The 25,831-nt window shown below is 39.3% G+C and overlaps 1 protein-coding gene across 1 annotated transcript in view; it reads left to right on the forward strand.

Annotated features, from left to right (window-relative positions):
• sec63 (SEC63 homolog, protein translocation regulator) overlaps positions 1 to 25,831 on the forward strand; it is a 104,316-nt gene that overhangs the window by 38,863 nt on the left and 39,622 nt on the right. The window contains exons 3-10 of the mRNA XM_041188564.1: positions 1,456 to 1,570; positions 4,233 to 4,345; positions 15,898 to 15,959; positions 19,787 to 19,845; positions 20,501 to 20,551; positions 20,760 to 20,868; positions 24,098 to 24,192; positions 24,856 to 24,988. Coding sequence (XP_041044498.1) covers positions 1,456 to 1,570; positions 4,233 to 4,345; positions 15,898 to 15,959; positions 19,787 to 19,845; positions 20,501 to 20,551; positions 20,760 to 20,868; positions 24,098 to 24,192; positions 24,856 to 24,988 — 737 coding nt within the window. The remainder of the gene's footprint in view (positions 1 to 1,455; positions 1,571 to 4,232; positions 4,346 to 15,897; positions 15,960 to 19,786; positions 19,846 to 20,500; positions 20,552 to 20,759; positions 20,869 to 24,097; positions 24,193 to 24,855; positions 24,989 to 25,831) is intronic.

Genomic DNA, 25,831 nt, shown 5'->3' on the forward strand with positions numbered 1-25,831 from the left:
TTTGGGGTTGCTTGTGATTTTCCTTGATTAGTATTCATTGGCTGCCACTCACATTGTAGATTTGCATTCATATTTCTTCCACCAATCCCCTTCCACTATTTGGTAGTCTGCAGTGTATTCATATTAGGTTGATGGATCTCTTATCTTTTAACTTCATATGGATTCAGTGTCTATTTTACTGCTAATTACATTTTTTTCTACTTCCTTTGTTATCTTTAACTATTCCAGCTAATCTATCTCTGCATCTTCCTTTTATTTTGAAATGTATTGTATCCTGCAATAGTTGGTTGCCAGTTCCGTTCTCTATGGAACTACGTTTGCCTGCTCTGCTATACTCCAATCCTCATTACAAATTATTTCTTCCAGTTCATCCACCTTGTTTTGAATACCGTGCACATTGTTGTACCAACAGTATAAATTGTTCTTATTTATTATTAATCTTTTTAAATATTTATTTTACCTTTATCCTCTGATTTTTATTCAATCTCTGGTCATTTTTATGCTTATTTTCTTTAGTTTCTCCTTACTTTGCCTCCTCCTTTGTTTAAATTCTCATTTGCAACCCCATTTATCATTCCCATTAGGACCTTGGCCTCAGCCCGGTTTAGATATAGCCTGTCCCAGCGCCCCGAGTCCCTCCTGTCTCAGCACTGGTGGCACTGCCCCATCAAATATAACCTCCCCATCTCATCCCATTCTTCAAACTACTTATTGACTTTCTTAATCTGCTCGGCCCTATGCCAATTTTCTCTCAGTTAGGACTATAATCCTGAGATTATTACCTGTAAAGCCCTGCTGTTCAATTCATCTCCTAACTCCTGATGCTCTCTTAGCAGGATCTCTTGCCTAATCTTTCCTATATTAGTTCTGACATGGTTTGGATGGGTATAGTGTATGGTATGGATGGATATAGTTGTAGGCTTCATGGAATATGGTTATAATATAACACAAGTACCTCAACATGATCCAGGTCAATGCGGTTTGCTTGATCGGTGTCCCTGCTATGAGATTTGATATCCCATTACTGGCAGCCTGTGGGCTGTTATGTATGATCTGCAGGATACTCTGCAGAAACTCACCAATGTTACTTTAATAACACCATCCCCCTCTGGCATCACTGTCACCCTGGGTAGCAATTTCATGGGAATATCATCACAACCCAATTTCATCTGTAAGTCACACAATGCCCTGACTTGGATGTAAATTATTATTTATTGTTTTTTGGTTCTGAGTGCGGTAATTCCCTATTTAACACTGTTGTGGGAACAACATCACCACAAGGATGGCAGTGGTTCATGGAGAAAGCTCACCATTACTTCCTTGGGGCTACAAAGGTTAAATGCAGCCTTGTCAATGACACCTATGTCCTAAGAACAAAGCCTTTTTTTTGAAGATGATATTAAGGTGTAAATTTCAGCAAAGAATTTTCTAACTTTTTATTTTCTTTTTAAACAGAAAAATAGGGCTGATTTCCGGATGGATACTACTGTGCTGTCTTTTATACAAAGTTTCCATAATAGAAAACAGGGAGAAAGAATATAACCCATATGAAGTGCTTGGAGTCGACCCTGTAAGTAACGATAAATTGCATTTTCAGTCAGGTAGTGGTATTATGTGATGTATTATGACTAGGGCTTTTGTTAACCCTTTCCCCATCTGCCCCCAGTTCTAGTTCTGTGCCCTGTGCACCACTCTATGACCTTTGAAGACGTGGGAGAAGTCATTTCCTGCACTATATTGCATTAGCTTCCAATGGGAAGTGCATTAGCACAGCTCGAATAAGTTGTTGTCTGATTTCTCTTTCGACGGGAAATGTGGTGAGGTCAGGAGCACTATCTGCCGTCTCCTTGACACACCAAAGACTCAGAAATCACAACGTGTGGGAACTACAGGTGAAGCTGCATCCTAACCATTGTGGCAAAATGCACCTTAGTGGCTTGTTAACTGAGAATGATGACAAATTTTTTCTCTGCATAGTGGATGCGCTAGAGCGCTGTTCCCTGCCCTGGGAGACCCTGCCAGTGTGTCATAGATGGAGATTTACAGAAGAGCTACTTAAAATAGGTTGCTGTTGAAAATAAAACCGACTCCTCTGCCTGTCACATTTATGAATGTAGAGGAAACTGCACAAGTACCTTTTGACAATGGGGCTAACATATGTTTAGCTTCTCCTTTAAGAATGTACAATATTTGAAACAAAAACAGAATTACCTGGAAAAACTCAGCAGGTCTGACAGCATCGGCGGAGAAGAAAAGAGTTGACGTTTCGAGTCCTCATGACCTTTCAACAGAACTGTGTTGAAGGGTCATGAGGACTCGAAACGTCAACTCTTTTCTTCTCCGCCGATGCTGCCAGACGTGCTGAGTTTTTCCGGGTAATTCTGTTTTTGTTTTGGATTTCCAGCATCCGCAGTTTTTTTGTTTTTATCTCTGTGTACAATATTTGATGTGGGAAGATCCTTATTAAAAATGGACACAGAAGGAATGAATTTCCTGAAGTAGTCTAATATTTTTCGGCAATCCTAGTGTAAAAAAATTGAAATGGTGGTTGAAAATGTTGCTCTGGATTCCGTTGTCATGAATATTGCCTTTTAAACTGGGGTGAGATAGTGATATCCATATAATTACCTGCATCTCCAGCTGAATTTGGTTGCGTCAGAACATTGATAGTCCCTTTAGTAGCTTTGGTAATCAGATACTAAGTTGAACCTTAATTTTAGGTTGTACATTATGTAACACATGTTTTTTCAGTAAACTGAAACTCTGTCTCAGATTTCCACCTTGGAATTTATAGCATGGCATGCAAAGTTAATGGGTGTTTGGCACTAAGGGGTGGATGGGTGGGGGCATGAGTGGAGAAAGGAGGAAGAGTGCTGGGCTTTGTGAAGTTAAAGTATGCAAGTCCCTTATAAATTCCATCCTGCTGTCTGTCTATTTTCTAACATTTGAGAGAGCTGCAGCATTTAGAAGGGAGAAAAACTCTAATTAGCATTTTGTCACAGCGGAGAAAGATCTCAAAGTGCTTTGCAGGAATTACTTTTTTGAAGTGCAGTCAGTGACTGTTATATAGTCGTGGAAACCACAAAACCTGCTAAATGGCAATGAGATGAATGACCACTTAACCTGTTTGGGAGTATTGGTTGAGCTTTGATGGCTGGCCAGGACATCAGGGAAATTCTCTGAACGTAATAGTGTAATGAAATGAGCTTCTGACTTCCTTTGTGACATTATGGAAACTCTCTGTTTTCAGCTCCATAATATCACCCAATTTTGACCTTTCTTAGCTCATCAACTGAAATCCTCATTCAAGCCTTTGTTACCTCTAGACTCAGTTTATTCCAGCACGCTCCTTGCTGGGTCTCCCACATTCTACTGTCCAAAAGCTTGAGGTCATCCTAAAATTGGCTGCCTCTGCGTTAACTTGCAACAAGTCCCTTTCCCCTGTGCCCGCAGATCTACTTTCACCCCTGATCAAGTAGCTTCTTGATTTTAAAGCTCTCATCCCAGTTTTCAATTCTTTCCATGGCCTTGTGACCCCTCTATCTCTACTTTTCTCTAGCCCCGCAACCCTCATATCTGCGCTTATCTGATTCTGGCCTCCTGTGTATCCCCAATTTTAATTGCTCTATCATTGGTGGTTGTGCCTTCAGTTGCCAACCTGTCTCGGCACTTTGCTTTCTCCCTTTAAGAATCTCCTTAAAAACTGCCTGTTTGATCAAACTTTTGGCCATCTGACCAAATATCTCCTGTAATTGTGTCGTATTTTGTTTAATAATGCTCCTATGAGGCGCCTTAGGGCATTTCATTGCATTAAAGGTGCTATATAAATATAAGTTGTTGATGAGATGTTGAATGTCTATCTGAGCAGGTAGACATGGTCTTGGTTTAACATCTCATCCAAAGAATTGGCTTTGCACAGTCTTGGCCATCTCTAGAGTGACTATTGTTGTGTTACAGTACAATGTTTTGCTAATGCAACAAACTTCAATTGATGGAGTTTTAAAAATTTAAATGTGTCAGCTTTGTAGCATTGCACAAAATTCAGACGTGCAGAATTCCCAGTCTTGATCAAAGTAAGTGAATGATACTTCCAATGACTCTGGAATGCAAAGTTCATCTCTGTAAAAGTTGACTTGCATTCAAATTGATTTTTAAATTTTATTTGTGTTGGAAAAGAAATGGAGAATAAGTTTTCCTATGGCTAACTGGTGTGTATTTATCTCTTATCTCAGGGAGCATCTGTATCAGAAATCAAAAAACAGTATCGACAGTTGTCGCTCAAACATCACCCAGATAAAGGAGGTGACGAAGTCCTATTTATGAGGATTGCAAAAGCCTATGCTGCGTGAGTAGTAGCATCTTCAATAATAACAATCAGACTTTAGGAAAAGAAACCGCAGGTTTTGTCCTGCAACAAATTTTTAAAACTTGTATGTTCTTGAATTGAAATCCATGAACTCGCAGATTTAGTGAATTCTGTTTCACATCTTGCTATGCTAAGATTTGGGTTCACTCTCTCTTAGCTGCTAATCCTGTGTGATAACCAGTACACTGCCCTGCCAAGGTGCTGGTTGAGCCATGGACATTTGTATTTATTTTGTTATTTTTGCATTTATTTGACTGTTAAATAATCCAAGATGTTGATCTTCCTATTAAATTCATCACTATACCTGCTAACCTTGGTACAATGTCTAGCATTACCTGTAATATTATTAACCTGCTCAGTGGCTGTGGTGATAGCCACTGGCCCTCAGATTGTGGTGACTGAATATGTCAAACTTTATTTTAAGAAAGAGAATCCAGGATTTGGTCAGCGTTTTGGGAATTCCATTCTTCAATAAGCATGCTTTTTTCTCTGAGAACTGGTAACCAGGTTCATAGTACTTTCTTTAATGATGCAAACATATTTCCTATCAGTGAAAATCTTGATGATTGTCAGGAAGATATAATAATTTCCATAATGTTATTAGAATTTATTGTAAAAGAGAGTAATATTGGGATGTGTGTATATATATTTTTATATATATATATATGTATATGTATGTTTGTGTGTGTGTGTGAGAGAGAGAGAGAGAGTGTTAATTGAATTAGAGGCAGCTAGCCTGGGTGCTTTGATGTAAGAGGAGAAGTTAGGTTTGAAATGTTAATTAGGTAAACATGAGGAAGTTTAGAAACATACCTGTCAAGGGAACATGTACATTTTAAAATAAACCAGACTAGATTGCTTTCATAAAGAGGGAGAGAAATGTGTCGCCTAGTCAGGTGAAGTTTAGAAAGTGTGTGTTTATTTTTCCCAAAGATTACTGGTAAAACTTAATGCTATGAGAGATTTTTGTCAGGAAAATAAAGTCCAAAGACATAGTGAAACAATGGGAATTTGCATTCAAAGCAGAAAATATGTATAAAGGAGATAAGACTGTAAGGGAGGCAGTTTAAGGCCCAACAAGTCTGAAAAGCCTGCAGCCTGTATGTACCAAACTGCTGCCTTCAGAGACTGAAGTGAAGAGATGTCATGAAGCTATTAATGTATAAAATATTTTGGAAAATATTTTTCTGTTAAAATAGAGGTTTAGTCTGCGGGTGTGCCTTAATTGAATTAAAGCCAGCTAGTCTGGGTGCTTTGAGTACTAGTTTTGATGTGTAAGAGAGATAGTGTGCATTTGCATTTTCTGAATAGAGCATTCAAGAAGGCGGGGGGGGTGGGGGGGGGGCGTGAAAACTGACACCTTTCTAGCAGCTAACAAGCACTATGTTTATGTTACTAATAGAATTCAAAGGGGTTTCATTGTTAAAAGGTGAAGTTCAAAGAGGCTGGTGAGAATTTGAATTCAATCAGTGGTGGTGGGTATAATTTCAGTTTTCGGGTGTGCAGAGCAGAGGCAATGTGAGTGCCTCCAACTGGCTCCACAATGAAAAGAACCTCATTTTGAACTTGAGAGGTGAAAATGCTTTGCCTTGTCTCTGGTTAAGCCTCTGGGTTGCTGTTGCCTTAATGGAGATTAGTTTGGGAATTTGTTACAAGTAGATAGTAGTAATTTGTAGCCATGTGCGCGTATATTTTAACCTGTGTAAATTAATAAAATGTTTCATTTAGTTTAATGTAAAACCTTGAACTGGGGGTTTGATTCCTGAATTTAGAGTCGCATCTCAAACATAACACTTAAAATTGTAGGTTTGACAGTTGTTTAAAGTTTCCCTCTGGAATTTTTAAATAACTCCGCTTTACCAACTGCATCGGTCATAACAATTGGGGGCTTGCCCGGGAAAAATTATATTTCTAATTCCTTGATTGGTTAGGAATTACGTGTATGAGAGGCACTTTGAGTTCAGGAGTTGGTGAGGTATTTTAGAAGTGGTGAGACTGCAAGATGGCTTTGACAATTGCTGAGATTTGTGTTGACCGGGGGTCACCGACAACAGTTATTGGCTTAGTACAAAGAGGAGAAGAGTCAATTCTCTCTTAACTCTCAATTTGCTTTATTCACGTTGTTAGACCACATACATATGGCTTATACATCTGGTTAGATATAGACATGCAGTTTGCAGCAGGTTATATAGTTTTATACCCAAACTAAGATCTAAAAGCACACCCACTAGGTTTCTCTGACACTCCCTGAGTGGTCACAGAATATAAAAGCCAGTACCTGAAAAGGAGAGCTGATGACGGTTAGGCAATCCATTCTCTCTCTCTTTCGACGTTGTCTTTACGTTACCGCATAGGTTCTTCCACTTCCGCGATGGTTGTTCTCCGGAGTCTTCGCTGGCTCCACGCCCGAGATTCTCCATTCTTATCCTGAATCTTATCTCTTCAAGCTGTGCTGTCTCTCTCCCATTGGTTTAGACTTACTTGCCTAGTCTGTGGCATCTCCTTTTTGGCTCTGTCCCAAGGACTTAGGTAGCATTACCTCATCACTCCTTTTCTAAATAAGGACTTGTGTCTTATTACATTCCCTTTGTTCTTCACGAAACTCAGCTACTTCAAACCAGTTCCAGCCAGCTCAGGCCAGTGACTGGACTCAGGTTACTTCAGGTCAAAAGTTGCTTTTGCCTATGTGTCAGCAGTTCGGCTGCAGCCCCTGGCCAACGCTTGTCTGGGAGTAGAAGAGAGAACTCTGATTGGGTTGGAGAGAATAACCAAAAGTAAGTTAACAGAGTTGGCAGATAAGTGAAAATTGGGTTACCTGTGGGAGCTAGGAAATCTGATGTAATTAAAAGTATAGCACAGCATCTACAGTTGGAAGTGAAAACTGACACTATTGAGTCAGAGCTGAAGGTAGCGAGACTTCAGTTACAAATGAAGACGCTAGAATTTGAACAAGCAAAGGAACTGAAAAAGCTTGAATTTGAAGCAAAGGACAGATAAATGGCTTTTAAAAGGGAATTAGAAATTGTGAAGATAGAGGAGGAGGAAAGATAAAGAATTCCAACTGCAAATGTTGACAGTTAGAAGAGAGATATCATTAGGTGAGGAAGAATTTGTCTACAGAGTAGAGCCCAATGGGGATATGTTTAAATTTGTACAAGCTCTTCCAAAGTTTGAGGAAACAGATATTGAAGCATTCTTTATTTCATTTGAGAAGCTGGCCAAACGGATGAAATGGCCACAGGAAAACTGGACATTATTACAGTCCAAGTTGTTAGGTAGGGGTCTGGAGGTATATGTTTCGCTTTCAGAAGAAATGTTGGTGAATTATGATGTGATGAAAAAAGCTCTTTTGAGTGAATATGAATTGGTTCCTGAAGCATACAAGCAGAAATTTAGGAATATGAGAAAACAGCCTGGGCAAACTTATATTGAGTTTGAAAGAGTAAAACAAAGTAATTTTGACCGGTGGATACAGACATTAAAAATAGAGACAACCTGTGCAGCTCTTAGAGAAGTCATTCTTTTGGAAGAATTTAATGATTCAATCCCTTCAGTAGTGAGAACTCATGTGGAGGAACAGAGGGTTGATTCTGTAAGACAAGCAACAGAAATAGCTGATGATTGAGTTAGTTCATAGAGCTAAACCTTTTGTCCGTCACCCTTTCAAATTGGAAAAGGATAATAAGTGGGATGGTAAAAGGAAGACAGGTAGTCAGGAAAGAGAAGGAGTAAGTTCACGGCAAGTTTCTTCTCAGAATAAAAAGCAAGGAGCTGAAGGTAAAAGTGACATTTGAAAATTAATAAATTGGGGCACATGAAGTCAGTGTGTTGGAGATTGCAGGGAAAATCTGCAGGAATCATTGGGGTACAGAAAAGCTCTGGAAGTAAGAGTACTGTGGGTTCTGAGGTTCAGGCACAGGAGAAACCAGTGATTTGTGTACAGGTGAAACAGGGAAAGGTAAAGTGAAAGTTAAAGAAGTGGGAATGTGTTCACAGTTTATTCAAGAGAATTCTGAGGAGCAGGAATGTTTAAAGACTTTGTATGTGAAGGGAAAGTCTTTCAATGTATACAGGATGCAGTAGGTAAAGATCTTAAAATTTTAAGAGACATTAAGAGACACGGGCCGTCAATCCAAAATGTTGTGGGATAGTGATATTTGTTGTTCAGAGGGAGTGATGCAGGAGAATAACTCTGGGATTCATGGAGATGTTAAATCTATTCTGTTGTGGAAAGTAAATTTGAAGAGCAGATGGAAGATGGGTGAAGTTATAGTTGGAGTGTGGAAAAACTGCCCATTGCAGGAGTTCAGATTATTTTGGGTAATGATATAGCTGGATTGCAAATGTCGGTGATGCCTGTGGTAGTTGAGCACCCTGTAGAGGGGTCTTCAACAGAAGTGTTGCAGAGAGAGCATCCTGGATTGTTTCCAGATTGTATGATAACGAGATCACAGACTCATAGGTTGGAACAAGGAAAACAGAAAGGACAGGCAGTTCAAAGGCAAAAAGAAGGTGTTGAAATCCAATTAGCTGACACTGTGTTTAATAATATTGTTCAGGAAGAAAGACTGGAAAACAATTCAGCTGAAGTGTTTAACAAAAGTTGGAGTTACAGAAAAAAGACGTGCAAATACAATATTAATATCAAACACTAAGATAAAAACAAAAAACTGCAGATGCTGGAAATCCAAAGCAAAAATAAAAATACCTGGAAAAACTCAGCAGGTCTGACAGCATCTGTGGAGAGGAGCACAGTTAACGTTTCGAGTCCATATGACTCTTCAACAGAACAAAGGAAAAATAGAAGAGAGATGAAATATAAGCTGGTTTAAGGGGGAGGTGGGACAAATAGAGCTAGATAGAGGGCCTACGATAGGTGGAGATTGCCAAAAGATGGCAGACAAAAGGACAGAGGTGTTGACGGTGGTGATATTAGCTAAGAAATGTGCTACCCTTAATGTCACCTATTAGCACATTTCCTAACTAATATCACCACCGTCAACACCTCTTTGTCCTTTTGTCTGCCATTTTTTGGCAATCTCCACCTATCGCTGGCCCTGTATCCAGCTTTACTTGTCCCACTCTCCCTTAAACCAGCTTATATTTCATCTCTCTTCTATTTTTCCTTAGTTCTGTTGAACAGTCATACGGACTCAAAACGTTAACTGTGTTCCTCTCTGCAGATGCTGTCAGACCTGCTGAGTGTTTCCAGGTATTTTTATTATTGTTTTTGATTTATATCAAACAGCTTACTCAGAACCAAAAGCAAAATGTATTACAGAATTACCCTTAAGGGTAATATTTTAATGAGAAAATGGAGGCCATATCATGTTTCAGCAAATGAAAGCTGGAGGGAGGTGCATCAGATTGTTATCCCAGTTGGGTGTAGAAATGAGATTCTGAGGATAGCTCATAAAATTTCAGTTGGGGGAACATTTAGGAATTAGAAAGACATGGGCGAAGATACAAAAACATTCTTTTTGGCCTGGATTGCATAGGGATGTAGTCAAATTCTGTAGAACATATCACGTCAGGTGATAGGGAAACCACAAGCAATGATTAAGCTGGTACCTTTAATTCCAATTCCAGCATTTGAAGAACCTTTTACTAGGGTCATGATTGATTGTGTAAGACCCCTCCCTAAGACTAAAAGTGGAAACCAGTACTTACTGACAATAATGGTTGTGTCTACCAGATTTCCTTAAGCAATACCTTTGAGAAACATTACAGCAAAGATTATGTAAAAGTTAATTAATATGGTTTACCTAAGTAAAGACAATTAGATCAGGGTTTAAAGTTTATGTCACAGCTGTTTAAGGAAGTAATGAACAGTTTGGGGGTAAAACAGTTTAAGTCCACAGCTTATCATCCTGAGTCACAAGGGGCTTTGGAAAGATGGCATCAAGCTCTCAAAACTCTGATGAGATCAAAAAGTCAGGATTATCCACAGGATTGGAATAGAGGAATTCCATTCTTATTATTTGCTATTAAGGACGCTCCAAATGCATCAACTGGTTTTAGTCCTTTCGAACCAGGCTATGGTCATGAGGTAAGGGGACCACAAATTGATTTATGAGCAATTGGTCGGTCAAAATTCAGAAACTACTCTCCTGGATTACGTATCAAACTTCAGAGAGAGATTGGACACATCATGTGAGTTGGCTAGGGAACATTTAAAGATATCACAACAAGTGATGAAAGTGAAAGCAGCCAGGAAAGCTACAGCTCAGAATTTTGTTGCTGGAGAGAAAGTTACCAGTATTGGGTGATTCTTTGAAGGCAAGCTTTAGTGGGCCTTCCACTGTCTGGGCCTTACAGGACTGAAAAGAAACTCAGTGAAGTAAATGTTTTTTTGTTTGCTCATGGGATGTGGGCATCGTTGGCTAGGCCAGCATTTATTGCCCGTCCCTAATTGTCCTTCAGTCAACCATATTGCTGATCTGGAGTCACAAGTAGGCCAGACCAGGTAAGGACAGCAGATTTCCTTCCCTAAAGGATTTTAGTGAAATAGATGGGGCTTTTACGACAATTGGCAATGGTTTCATGGCCATCATCAGACTTTTAATTCCAAGTTATTTTATCGAATTCAAATTTCACCATCTGCTGTGGTGGGATTTGAACCCGGGTCCCCAGAGTCTTACCCTGGGTCTCTAGAATACTAGTCAGTGACAATACCAAATTAATTAATGAATACTCCAGATAGAAGAAAGAAGCAAAGGGTATATCATGTAAATATGCTTAAAAAGTACTTTGTCAGGGAAGAGGACCAAAAGGAGGTGTTAGTGGTAGTAGATGATGAAGAGGTAAAACTGCAGGATTTTAAAATTGATTTTCCTCTAATTGAATTGGATAATGAGAGGGTACTTGAAAATTTAAATATAATTTACCTTCCTCCAGACAAGTGTCAGTGATTTGGAAAAACTGTTGCAGTCACACAAAGCTATTTATGAAAATAAGTTGGAGAGGACAGATTTAGCTATACGTGATGTGTCTGTAGAAGTAGTATCTTTGGTAAGGCAACATCCTTATAGATTAAATCAGGCAAAGTTATCACAAGTACAGAAAGAAATTGACTTCATACTTCAAAATGATATAATGAGTCTCGCTACAGTAACTAGAGTTTACCTATTGTACTAGTACCGAAAACAGATGGAGAGCACAGACTGTGTGTGGACCATCGAAAGGTGAATGCAGTGACTAAAGTGGATTCATATCCTATACCAAGGTTGGAAAATTGCATTGAGGCAAATATTGACTTGATAAAAGGATATTGGCAAGTATCGTTATCGGAGAGAGCAAAGGCGATATTGGCTTTTGTGACGCCAAGTGGACTATGTCAGTTTAAAGTCATTCCATTGGATATTAAGAATGTACCTGTGAAATGTCAAAGACTGACTAACAAAATAATTGCAGGCTTGAGCAATTGTGATGTTTATATTGACTACTTGATAGTTTTCATTTCTACATGGGAGGAGCATTTACAGCATCTGGAAGAATTGTTTTTTCGATTACAAGAAGCTAATTTGGTGATAAACTTGGCTAAAAGTGAATTTGCAAAAGCGCAAATTACATATCTGGGCCATACCATCCAAGAGATGTGAAAGTCAAGGCTATTGTGGATTTCCCAGTGCCTGCAACAAAACGAGAAGGTTTGAGATTTCTGGCCATGAGTGGATTTTATCAGAAATTTGTACCAAATTTAGCAGTGTGATTGGTCTACTAACTGAACTATTAAAAAAAGAACAAGAAGTTTCAATGGACACTGGATGTCAGACGGCAATTGACGGTTTGGAAACTGTTAACTATGACACCAGTTTTGGCAGTACCCAATTACACCAAGCAATTTAAGTTGGCAGTCGACCCCAGTGATAAAGACACTAGGGCCGTACTGTTACAAGATGATGACACGGGAATTGAAAAACCAATAGGGTATTTTTCACGGAAGTTGAATGTGCAACAGAGAAGGTATTCAACGATCGAAAAGGAAACTTTGGGTTTGGTGTTAGCATTCAGCATTTTGAAATTCATGTGGCAAACAATTCGTCAGAAACAATTGTTTATACAGACCACAATCCTTTAAAGTTTCTGGACAAATTTTGAGACATAAGTGCAAGGCTGTTCAGAAGAAGTTTATTACTGCAATCATTTAATCTACAGATTATACATGTCGTTGGATGAGAAAATCTGATCGCAGATACTTTATCAAGAGTTTGAAGCTTAAAGGAAAAATTGGACATGTAAAAACCTGGACTCTGAGCTGGAATGATTTCTGTTGATACAAAGGATTTGTATATATATTATGTTAATCCGCACATCTGGTAATGTAATAGTGTAAGTATATAGATAAGTATAGGATGGGTTAATAAAAATGAAGTCTTTTTAAAAAAGGCTTCATTTTTCAACACGGAGAGGGACGTCAGGAAGACATAATTTCCATAATGTTATTGGAATTTATTTAAAATTGAGTAATAGTGGGATGTGTCTTTATGTGTCTGTGGATGAGACTTAATTGAATTAGTGGCAGCTAGTCTGGGTGCTTTGATGTAAAAAGAGAAATTAGGTTTGAAATGTTAATTAGGTAAACATGAGGAAGTTTAGAAACATAGGTGTCAAGGGAACGTGTGCATTTTTAAATAAACCAGACTAGATTGTTTTCAAAGAGAGCGAGTGAAATGTGTCACCTTGCCAGGTGAAGTTTAGAAAGTGTGTGTTTATTTTTCCCAAAGATTACTGGTAAAACTTAGTGCTATGAGAGGTTTTTATTATCAGGGAGATAAAGTCCAAAGACATAGTGAAAGAAAATGCGAATTTGCATTCAATGGGGAAAATATGTATAACATAAGAGCTAGGAGCAGGAGTAGGCAGTTCAGCCCCTTGAACCTGCCCGCCATTCATTACGATCATGGATGATCTCATTTCGGCCTCAACTCCAATCTCCCACCCTCTCCCCATAACCTTTCAACCCATTACTAATTAAAAATCTGTCTATCTCCTCAAATTTATTCAGCGTCCCGGCATCCACTGCACTCTGAGGAAGTGAATTCCACAGATTCACGATCCTTTGAGAAAAGTAATTTCTCCCCATCTTCTGACTTAAATCTACCACCCCTTAGCCTAAAACTATGGCCCCTCATTCTAGAATGCCCCACAAGGGGAAACATCCACTCCAAGCCTACTTTGTCTATCCCCTTTAGCATCTTATATACCTCAATTAGATCTCCTCTCATCCTTCTAAACTTTAGCAAGTATAGGCCTAAACTGCTCAATCTCTCCTCATAAGACAGCATCTCTGGAATCAATCTAGTGAACCTCCTCTGAACTGCCTTCAGTGCACTATATCCTTCCTCAAGTAAGGGGACAAAACTGTGCACAGTACTCCAGTCTCAGTAATGCCTTGTACAGTTGCAACAACACTTCTCTATTTTTATACTTTATTCCTTTAGCAATAAATGCCAAAATTCCATTTGCCTTCCTTATTACCTGCTGTTCCTACATACTAGCTTTCAGCAATTCATGCACGAGGACACCCAGATCCCTCTGCACTGAAGCATTCTGAAGTTTCTCTCCGTTTAAGTAATAAGTCGCCTTTTTATTCTTCTGACCAAAATGGATAACCTCACACTTATCCACGTTAAATTCCATCTGCCAAATTTTGGCCCATTCCCCTAACCTGTCCATATCCATTTGTAAATTTCTTATTTCTTCATTACAACCTACTTTCCCACCTATTTTGGTGTCATCTGCAAATTTAGCTATAATGCCTTCTATCCCTGAATCCAAGTCATTAATATAAATTTTAAAAAGTTGGGGCCCAAGGACCAAATCCTGTGGCACCCCACTAGTTACAGCTTGACATCCAGAAAAAGACCCATGTATCCCGACTCTGCTTTCTGTTGGTTAGCCAATCCTCTATCCAAGCTAATATATCACCCCTAACTCCATGTGATCTTATCTTGTGTATTAATCTTTTGTGCGGCACCATATCAAAGGCCTTCTGGAAGTCCAGATATACTACACCTACAGGATCCCATTATCCACTTTGCTTGTCACATCTTCAAAAGGAGAGAAGACTGTTTGTAAGGGAGGCATTTTAAGATCCAACAAGTATGAAAAGCCTGCAGCCTCTATGTACCAAACTGCTGCCTCCAGGGACTGAAGTGAAGAGAAATCACTTTGAACTTGACTTGTTCAGGGTATCATGTTCCTTTGCCTGGGTCTTTTAAAATCTGTGTCTTACCGTTGCCTTAACGAAAGTGTAACTGGGAGTTAGATTGATTAGGGGAATTAGAAATTATCAGTAGTAATTTGTAGATCTATGTGTGTATTTAAAAATCATTTCCCTTATTAATAAATGTTTCATCTAGTTTTGTAAAACCTATAAGACTTGGTGGTCTTATTACTACTGAATTCAAGGCACACATCTCAAAATTTATACAAACTGCAAAACAAGTCGTGGCAATTGTTTCAAGTTTCCCTCAGGGATTTGAACAACTCAGAATTTACTATCGGCTGTGCCATAACAATAATTCACATAATTAATTGCGTTTCTACCCCCCTTTCTATTTAGCAGTTGTATTGAAATAAATGGAATATTGCAGCTTTTGACCTCTGATGGGTTTTGATCATGTTTTTATTAAATTTTAACCTGAGCGGCATGTCTTTAAGACTTGTGACTGTGTAATTTAATGAATGCACAGTTGCTGCTCTATCAATACGCAAAAATGAATGTTTTAGTTAGACTCAGCTTCTGTTGACCTTGTGCTAAACAGTTTGTCTACAAGTCATGGGATTTGCTGCACTAAAAGTAATTGCAGCCAGTTGTTGTATCTGTTCATTAGGTCAAATATTAAAACTTGGATATTGATTAACTGTTATATTTCATATCAAAGAGTATCTTAACCATTGAAGAAGGCAAATGATAGGTAAAAATGTAATGTCTGTCATAGCTGCTTTAAAAATGTCTTATGATTTGGATGGTCTATCAATTTCATATTCGATTAATTGTAAGCACACACTCAAAATAACTATAACAGGTTTTCATGTTATTTTTTCCCCTGAAGTGGTTGTTATCCAATTATTTTGCTCTCCCTATGACAATAACCTCCTCCAGCCCTACAACCCTCATATATATGCAGTCCTCTAATTCTGGTCTTTTGTGTGTACCCAATCTTAATCGCTGCCTTAACCACCTAGGCCCTAAGCTCTGGAATTCCCTCCCTAAATCTCTCTATTTCAGTTTCCTTTTTGATGACGCTCTTTATAATCTACCTTTTGACCAGGCTATTGGTTTGATGCCCTCATATCTCATTGTGATTTGTCAAATTTTGTTTGATAACGCACCTGTTTAAGCACTTTGAGATGTTTTTACTATGTTTACTATGCTGAGTAGAAAAAGATGTTTCCTTTTTACAACTTTGCCTGAAATCTTATGCCACTTGTGAAGCTGAAATACTGTTAGGGACATTACAAGACTTTGGGATATCAATTTTTAAGTTTTTAATTTTAATATACAGTCAATTCTTGTCTTCCAGTTTAACAGATGAAGAGTCTCGCAAAAATTGGGAAGAATATGGTAATCCAGATGGTCCACAAGGTATTTGTCATCCTTAAGGGGTCGGTTTTTCTTGGCAATTCATACTTGGAAAAAACATTTCAGCTTTCCCCTTTTTTAAAATATTCTTCCAGTCCCATCCCAGACTCCTTTTGTGCATCTCTTCAGTTGCTGGTTGCACAGTACCTTTGATGAAGGGGCCAGGGCAAGTCACTTTCCTACCAGACGTTTGAAAGAAATATTTACGTGCTCATCACAGTGTGGATGTTAGCGCTGGCAGTTGAACAGGTATGGCACACCCAGAGGCAAAGTTCCCTCCACTCTGGCACCAGCAATATGCTGTAAACCAAACCTCTGAAAAGCCTTGCAACTAGACCAGGGTGACATTCTTTCTATTTCCTCCACCAACCATCCTCACAGAATCACAGAATTGTTACAGTACAGAAGGAGACCATTCGCCCATCATGTTTGCACCAGCTCTCTGATTGAATGGTTAGTTCACTTAGTGCCATTCTTATGCTTGTAACCCTGCACATTCATCCTTCCCAGACAACAGTCTAATTCCCTTTTGAATGCTTCAATTGAACCTGCCTCCACCAAACTCGCAGACAGTGCATTCCAGACCTTAACTACTCCCTGTGTAAAAAAAAAAAATGTTTTTCCTCATATTGCTTTTGCTTCTTTTAGCAGTTACCATAAATCTGTGCCCTCTTGTTCTCAACCTTTTCATGAGTGGGAACAGTTACTCCCTATCTACTTTGTCCAGACCCCTCATGATTTTGAATACCTCTATCAAATCTCTTCTCCGCTGCCTTTTCTCCAAAGAAAACAGTATTTACTTCTCCAATTTATCTTTACAGTTGAAGTTCCTCTAAATTGAAGTTATGCTATAAACCTATCCCCCCTTGGATCTGGAGTACAACTGCTCAAATTCATATCACATAGGACACTTTAAATGCAAAAATAGAGAGGACTTCATTCCTATCAGTTCGGGCTAGAGATTTCAACCCACAACATAAAGGTTATTTCTCCAATCAGCAAAAGCATAGAATAACAGAATTTTTAATGAAAAAAAGGAAGGGAAACTGATTGTGTCAAAATGGTAGGTTGCATGTGCTTGCTCATGAATTCCAATGCTAAGTTCCTGATCTCAACTGTATCAGTAATGAAAAGGCACTTATGCCCAAGTATAAATTGAGTGATTGGCACCTAACCATATGGAGAGCTGCCCTGCAATGAGTTGAGTTGGGAGTACCTAAAGTTTAATTTTAAGTTGCTGCAAAAGGTGTTAGCACAGCTAGCATATTGGAGGTGATGATGACTTTTGTCATTTAAGACCATAAGATATAGGAACAGAAGTAGGCCATTCAGCCCACCTAGTCTGCTCCGCCATTCAATGAGATCATGGCTAATCTGGTAATCCTCAGCTCCATTTTCCTGCCTTTTCCCCATAATCCTCGATTCCCTTACTGATTAAAAATCTGTCTATCTCAGCCTTGAATATACTTAACGACCCAGCCTCTATAGCCCTTTGTGGTAAAGAATTCCACAGATTCACTACCCTCTGAGAGAAGAAATTCCTCCTCATCTCGTCGTAAATGGGTGACCCCCTTCCTCTGAGATTATGCCATCTGGTCCCAGACTCTCCCACAAGGGAGAAAAAACCTCTCAACATCTGTCCTGTCAAGCTTTCTAAGAATCTTACATGTTTCAATGAGGTTGCCTCTTATTCTTCTAAACTCCAATGAGTACAGGCCCAACCTACTCAACCGCTCCACATGAGAAAATCCTTCCATACCTAGGGTCAGGCTTGTGAACCTTCTCTGGACTGCCTTCAATGCCAGTATGCTTCGACAATAGGACCAAAACTGTTCACAGTATTCTAGGTGTGGTCTAACTAGTGCCTTGTATAATTTTAGCAAGACTTCCTTATTTCTTTGAAATAAAGGCCAGCATTCCATTTGCCTTTCCTATTACCTGCTAAACTTATATGCTAGCTTTTTGGGATTCATGCACAAGGGCCCCCAACTCCCTCTGTGCTGCAGCTTTCTGCAGTCTTTCTCCATTTAAATAATATTCGGCTCCTCTTCTTCCTGCCAAGTGCATAACCTCACATTTTTCCGCATTTTATTCCATCTGCCAAGTTTTTGCCCGGCCACTTAACCCGTCTGTATCCCACTATAGACTCTTTGTCATCCTCACTGTTTGCCTTCCCACCTATTTTTGTGCCATCCGCAAACTTGGAGATCGTACATTCACTTCCCTTATCCAAGTCATTAAGACATAATGTAAATAATTGTGGCCCCAGCACTGACCACTGTGGCATTCCACTAGTTACAGGTTGCTATACTGAAAATGCCCCCTTTATCCCAACACTGCCTTCTATTAGTTAGCTAATCCTCTATCCATGCTAATACACTATCCCCAACTCCATGTGCTCTTATTTTATTAAGTAGACTTATGTGCAGTACCTTATCAAATGCCTTTTGAAGTCCAAATAGATTACATCTATTGTTTCCTCTTTATCTATCCTGCTTGTTACCTCAAAGAATTCTAAGAAATTTGTCAGGCATTATTTCCCCTTCAAGAAGCCATGCTGACTCTGCTTGATTATATTATGCATTACTAAATGCTCTACTATAACATCCTTTATAATAGACTTGAACATTTTCCCAATGATGGATGTTAAGCTAACTGGCCTATAGTTACCTTTTTTGTCTCCCTTTTTGAATAAGGATGTTACATTGGCAGTTTTCCAATCCTCTGGGACTTTTCCAGAGTCTAAGAATTCTTGGAAGATTACTACCAGTGCATCAACTGACTCTGTAGCTACTTCCTTTAATATCCCAGGATGCAACCCATCAGGTCCAGAGGACTTATCGGCCTTTAGCCCCATTAGTTTCCCTAGTACTTTTTCTCTAGCGGTAGTCATTGTACTTATCCCCCCCTACCCGACCCTTTTGCCCCTTGATTATTTAGTATTTTTGGAATTCTATTAGTGTCTTCTACTGTGAAGTCTAATGCAAAGTATTTATTCAACTCCCCTGCCATTTCCTGGTTCCCTATTATTTGTTTCCTCAGCCTCATTCTCTAAGAGGCCTGTGCTCATTTGTGCCTGCCTTCATCAAAAGGAGGCTCCCAAGATGTGGAAAATACAAGAAAGGAGGTCCAACAGCAACACCCTCTCCCAAGCCAACACAAGGCCCTAAATGCGCAAAACCAGCTCTGCTTGGCAGAACATGTCATTCATATACCTGACACCAGACTCCCCAAGCAAATGCTCTACTTGGAACTCAGTTGCGGCGGGAGACTCCCGGGAGAAAAGTGGAAACGTCTAGGGGATGAACTCAAAGGGTCCCTGAAGAGGTCAAACATCCCTGCCAACTCATGGGAGTCTCTAGTCTGTGACTGACCAAAATGGAGAAGATTCCTTTGGGGGAGGCATCAAATATATTGAGAGACTCCTTCGGCTCTGCGTGTTCCTGATGTCAAGACATTGGAGAGAGCATTCAAACCTACAAACAATTCATCTACCTGCCCTTCAAGCACTACCTGCCCCCCCCATATGGCAGAGTCTGCCAGTCGCACATTGGACTTAACAACCACCTCAGAATCTATCAAACTGGAGTGGAAGCAAGGCATTCTTGATCCTGAGGGACTGCCTAAGAAGAATGAGTACAGCTGTAAAATTGTATTCTAACAAATGGACCTTTTGATTCTTTTGAGTTGCTAATGACAAACTGGATAAAAATTAGTCCTTTGCATGGGTCACAGATTTTCTGTAATCCATGCCCAAGTCATGATTAGACATATCATAGGGTTGCTTTTTGTATCCTGATAAATGACAACTCCCCTGTTTTCTGTTTCAGCTACAACTTTTGGCATAGCCCTTCCATCGTGGATTGTAGACCAGAAGAACTCCATGCTGGTAGGTTGTAAGTCAGAAGCAACAGTATTTGAGTGCTTAATAACCCATTCATCATCTGTAAAATTCTGTTGGTTTAGCAGAATTATGGGTATCCTTGTTGAAGCATTCATTCAGTGATAAATACTAAAATAAACCAGTTAAGATCAAAGGATATAAACAATGGGAGCAGGCTGATAGTTGTTTATTGTTTTCAGATGGTAAAGACTTGTTCACTGATATTTAGTGTAACAGTTTGTAAAAAGAATGTTTTGAGGATCAATATGTATCCGTCAATTAAAGCCCCAAGTGTTTTTAAGAGCCTGGTTTTCATTATATCGTAAGATCTCTGGCACAGTGTCTGAACCAAGATATGTGCTCGTAGTGATCATTTTGATGGAAGCAGGGTGTGCTCACTGCATAGGGTGACAGAAATTCAATTTAGTCGTGTGCTATTGAAATGTCTTTGCCTTGTGTTGGCACATTTTAGTCATAGGAGTCTAGGGTCTCAAATTGTAACCCAATAGTTAGGCACCCAGGCCCCTCTATATCAAGCCTTGCAGATGTGGCTTTTAAACCTTTGATGTTACTATAATTTATGATGGTAAACAGCGTCAATATCTTTTGGCATACTAAAAATTCTAACAAAAAGTAACCACCTTTTTGTTAAATTTTGTAGGTCTTGGCTGTATACGGATTTGCATTCATGGTGATCCTTCCAGTGGTTGTGGTGAGTCTTTAGTTTCAGTCTGAATATCACTAGCATGTATTCATAACTCTGTTATTGTGTGCTTGGATGATTTGCAAAAGTCCATGGATCCAAAGCCAGACCATCTCATGCAGTATGTACTTACTCTTTGGCTGTTGCATTCTTTTCATGGTAGACCTGTGTGCAGCAATCAACTTGAAATGTCCTTTATTTTTCTTAATTTATAAAGGGAACGTGGTGGTACCGTTCTGTTCGATACAGTGGTGACCAGATTCTTATTCACACAACACAGCTGTACATGCATTTTATGAACAGAACTCCCAATATGAACATGAAACGTAAGTGATTAAGCTTAACATATTTAACAGCTTTGATTTCTTGCATTGTTAGCTGGTCTTTGAGCAATCTTCATGTTAAGAAGTGCAAGTAATTACAGGCCCCAAATTCTCAAAACTAGTACAATTATATTACCGATTCCTTGCTTGAATATTCTACAGTGTTTGTGTTGATTTTTTTCCCCTTCCCCTCTTTATTTGAAGTTTTTATGCTTTTAGGTCGTCTTGCACCATGTGCCATTTGGATTTCAAGAAATTATGTTCTTGAACCCCTAGCCCTATGTTTATCCATATTTCAACATCTTTCCATTGAATGTATATACCAACTCCTTATTTTTCCTTCCAAAAAGCATCACTTTAGAAGGGTGTGTGGGTGACCTTTCTCCTAACCCTCTGTAGATAACTGCTGTTCATTACTGACAGGATGTACACGTGGCTGACTGGCTTTTTCTTCAACGATTAAAGAAAGCAGCAAACTTACTGCCCCCTTAGGACAAGTTGGGACAGCAGCAATTGGCCTTCATTCAGCATCTCCAAGGACACAGCTAAGATCAGGAATTACTCTGTGTGGAATCTGTGGCATAAATATACTCTCCCCACTTGGCTCTTCCAGCATTATGTTATCATTATAGAAAGCTGGTGATTAACAAGGCTATGCTCAGCAAATCACATGGAATAGTTCATTAATCATCTTTGTTTAAGAAGGAAGAGAAGGATAAACTGAGTAACTAAAGACCATGCGGACATATGAACTAGGAGCAGAGGTAGGCCATTTGGCCCTCGAGCCTGTCCTGCCATTCAAAAAGATTAAAGCTGACCTGTTTGTGTATCGAGTTCCACATTCCTATCTACCCCCAATAATCTTTGATTCCCTTTGCCTAACATGAACCTATCTACCGCCGCCTGAAAAATATCCAATGACCCCGCCTCCACCACCTTCGGAGGCAGAGTTCCAAAGTTGCACAACCCTCAAAGAAAGAAAATTCTCATCACCTCTGCTCTAAAAGAACAACCCCTAGTTCTGGACTAGCCAGTTGGTTTAATGCTGTTCATGGACATGTTCTTAGAATCGATAATTCAAGATCAAATTGGTGAGCATTTAGAGTTTCATCACAATCAAGGACAACCAGCAAGGATATGTTGAAGGCAAGTCATGCTTGTCAAATCTAGTAGTATTTTTGAGCAAGTTACTGATTGGATGGTAGCCACTTGGATTTATATAGCATTTCTAACAACATAAAGCATCCATAGATAAAATGCACTCAGTTAACACTGTATGTGAATTTTAGAAGGTAGCCAACAAGGTGCCTCACAGGAGGCTTGTTTTAAAAAATCACAGGCTGCTTGTGTAGCAGGAAATGGAGCATGTGGAACACAATGTTTAAATTTGTTGCTGTAAAAGCGGGGAGGCGTTTGACCAACACTAAGCAAGACTCGAAAAGCCTTCGGGAACATGTACAGATTAACAGGAAAGCAACATTTTGTGGCTACTGAACATCTGAAATAAAAACAAAATATGTTGGGAACACTTAGCAGATCAGGCAGCATCTGTGGAGAGAGAAACAGTTAAAGCTTCAGGTAATTGACCTTTTGGATTAACAGAACGGGCAGGCAAGTGTAGATAAGTGCGAATGAATGCATTTTGGATGAAAGTAAGGAATGGGTATACGTATTCACCAGTTCAATCTTTAGGATGAGGTGAGACTTGAGATACAAAACTTTTTGCCATAGAGAGAAGAGATTCAAGTTTTAACCCCTCATTTTCTGATGGGGTGAATAGGGGAAGACTGTTTCATCTGGATGCAGAATAGTAATGTAGTTAAAGAATTTTGTGTCCTCTGTGCCTTTCATACTGTTCGTATCCCAATTGATATTAGGGTAGTTGAAGTCCCCATCTATTACTGCCCTATTGTTTTTTCCTCAGAAATTTGCCTGCATCTTTGCTTTTCTAACTTCCTTCTACTATTTGGGGGGTCTATAGTACACTCCTAGCAATTTGGCTATCCCTTTTTTATTTCTGATCTTAACCCATATGGCCTCATTTGATGCTTCATTTAGCATCTCTCCTCACAGTTGTAATTGATTCTTTAACCAATAATGATACACCCCCACCTTATTATCCCCCTCTATCCTGTTTGAAAACACTCTATCCAGGGATGTTGAGCTGCCATTTTTGCCCCTCTTTAAACCAAGTTTCTGTTATAGCAATGATATCATGCTGCTGTGTATCTATCTGTGCCCTCAGCTCATCGACTTTATTTGCTATACTCCTTGCATTTATGTTTATGCCTTTTAATGCTGCCAAATTCCTGTGCTGTGCACCTTTTAAGAGTCACTCATTAATTCTCCATCTCCCATTCCCTGCTCTGAATTTGCCCTCAGGTTCCCAGCTCCATGTCAATCTAGTTTAACCACCCTCTCCCAGCTTGCTCTGAGGAAAGACTGTATTGGCTAGGGTTGTTTCCTTAGAACAGAGGAGGCTGAGGGGTGACCTAATTGAGATGTACAAAATTGAAGGGCCTAGATAGGGTAGACGGGAAAGACCTGTTTCCCCTAGCTGAGGGGTCAATTACCAGAAGCATAGATTTAAGGTAATTGGTAGAAGAATAAGATGGGACATGAGGAAAAACTTTTTCACCCAGAGGGTAGTGGGTGCCTGGAGTTCACTGCCCAGCTTGGTGGTTGAGGCTGAAACGCTCAGCTCATTTAAAAGGTACCTGGACCTGCACCTGAAGAGCTGTAACTTGCAAGGCTACGGACCAGGTGCTGGAAAGTGGGATGGAAAAATGAACAGCTAGTTTCTTTTTTCTCTTTTTTTTGGCTGGCGCAGACAAGATGGGCTGAATGGCCTCTTTCTGTACTGTAACTTTTTCTATGGTTCTAACAGTTTAAAACTATTGCTAGGAAGCAGGAGAGGTTTCTTAATGCAGAGGCTCCTTAGGCTATATGGAGGGGTCTGGCATAGGTAGAGACCATTCCATCTTTGAACAGAAAATTGACTAAATATTTGAAGTAGAGAATAGATGCAAGACAGTGGGATTAGTCTTGGGCTGGTCAACTGACAGATGCGATGGCCAAGTGGCCGCCTGTGTGTTCTATTGTCCTGTGGTTTAGGCACATCCAAGTGTGAATTGTTTATTCCATTCACTTAGGTTTCAGGTTTCAATCCCGTCCCCATCCCTTTCACCTGATTAGTGCTGAGATATCTTACTATTTTCCTTTCACTTGATAGGCCTCATAATGGTATTGACAGCTGCCTTTGAATTTGATCCACGTAGTAACAAAGAAGCAGTCATGAGACCAACAGACAATGTTGAAATACCTCAGGTAAGATCACTGTTAGTTGGCTATGCCGCAACATGATAGCATGTGATTTGTGCTTGTGATTCTCCTATGTTTCCCAAACCCCAAGGTAGTGAGATTCCAGTCTTGAAGATATTTGGGTGATGGATAGAGATAACCTCTCAAAGTGGTAAGTAGAAAGTTAGCTAATCTTCTATGGGGGAGGGACAGTCAGTATGCCAGTTGAAATGGAAGTTTTCACGCAGCATGAATTAAAACAAATGGCAAAGCATCCACTACTTCATCTTAATGACTCTTAAGTCTTGGCCTCTGAAAACTGCTCCCTATTTGTGGCATTTGCATTCCCTACTTCGGCCATTGGTCACGATCTTAATGATACCAACAGGGAATGCTTTACTGTGCCATGGATCCGTGGCTTGTAGGAACTGGATTGAGAATGCCTGGAGAGAGAGAAGTCAATCCCATCTGCCTGGTTGAACTCCAGTTTGGATTGTGTCAAGGCCAGGCCTATGTGTGTAAAAAGAACACTCTTGTTGTGTTCCTCATACAGAATACCTTTTCAAATAAGATTCATAATGCAATGTTTAAGGTATATTTTACATAAGCAAAAATGTGTCCTTTTTTTCCGTCAGAAAAGATTCATTCTATTACAGGGGGGAAAAACCATATGTTTTTCTCTCATGGCAGCTTATTCGAGAACTTGGTAATGTTAATGAGAAGAAGAAGGAGCTTCCATTTTGTTTACCATACAGTGTGAAGTCCAGAGTTCTGCTCCTTGCACATCTTTCCAGACTGGAAATTTCTCAAACGCTTGAAGAAGGTAAAAAGGAGTTAATAAAGTTGTGAATGGAATAGGATGTGTTGAGGGGGGAGGTGAATCGCTTTTAATTTTCTTACAGAAATGAAAAGATTATCAAGGATCCATCAACACAGAAGCTTCAATTCACAATGTTAGATTTATATGTAGGTTTTGTCAGGTTTTTATTTTTGTTTTAAATTTTGTTTGGAGATTGTTTCGCTGCTGTAATTTATTTCTAATTACTCCCAAATATAGTTATTAACAACTCTGTCAGGTGAAATGCTTAATAGTCAAGAAAACAAACTATAGCAAATCCCTCAACTTTTACTGTTTGCCATTTAATTATGAAAACAGATCTTGAAATTAGATGTTAAATTTTAACATTACTGCATCCTGAATAGATACTGCAAACTTTGGCAAAAGCAATTTAATTGTGTAAAATGAATGAATATTTATGAAACCAGCAGAGCTCTGGTGTTCCTCTCAAATTGGAGGATATACTGTTTTATAATAATAGCTGTGTTTATTGTGTCCTGCCCATTAAATGTAGCTGCATCAGATCAAGAATATGGAGATAGCCTTCATTTTCAACGCAGTCAGGAAATTGCCCCCAACCTGTGCTTGAAATTGTGTTGGTTAGGCTGCAGTTCAGGTATCTGCTAGAAGCCATTTCCATAGTTCCAAAAGTCAAATCTTCCATAAATCTGTAATAGGTGCAATTGTTTCCTTTTTTTTCTTGCATTAAAATATATTTCTTGATGTATTTGAGTGGTACACAAACATACGAATTAGGAACAGGAGGAGGCCACCCAACCCTGCAGTCTGTTCTGCCTTTCAATAAGATCACGGGTGATCTGATTGTAA

This window comes from Carcharodon carcharias, chromosome 5, assembly GCF_017639515.1.
Source record: "Carcharodon carcharias isolate sCarCar2 chromosome 5, sCarCar2.pri, whole genome shotgun sequence".
Taxonomy (NCBI): Eukaryota; Metazoa; Chordata; class Chondrichthyes; order Lamniformes; family Lamnidae; genus Carcharodon; species Carcharodon carcharias.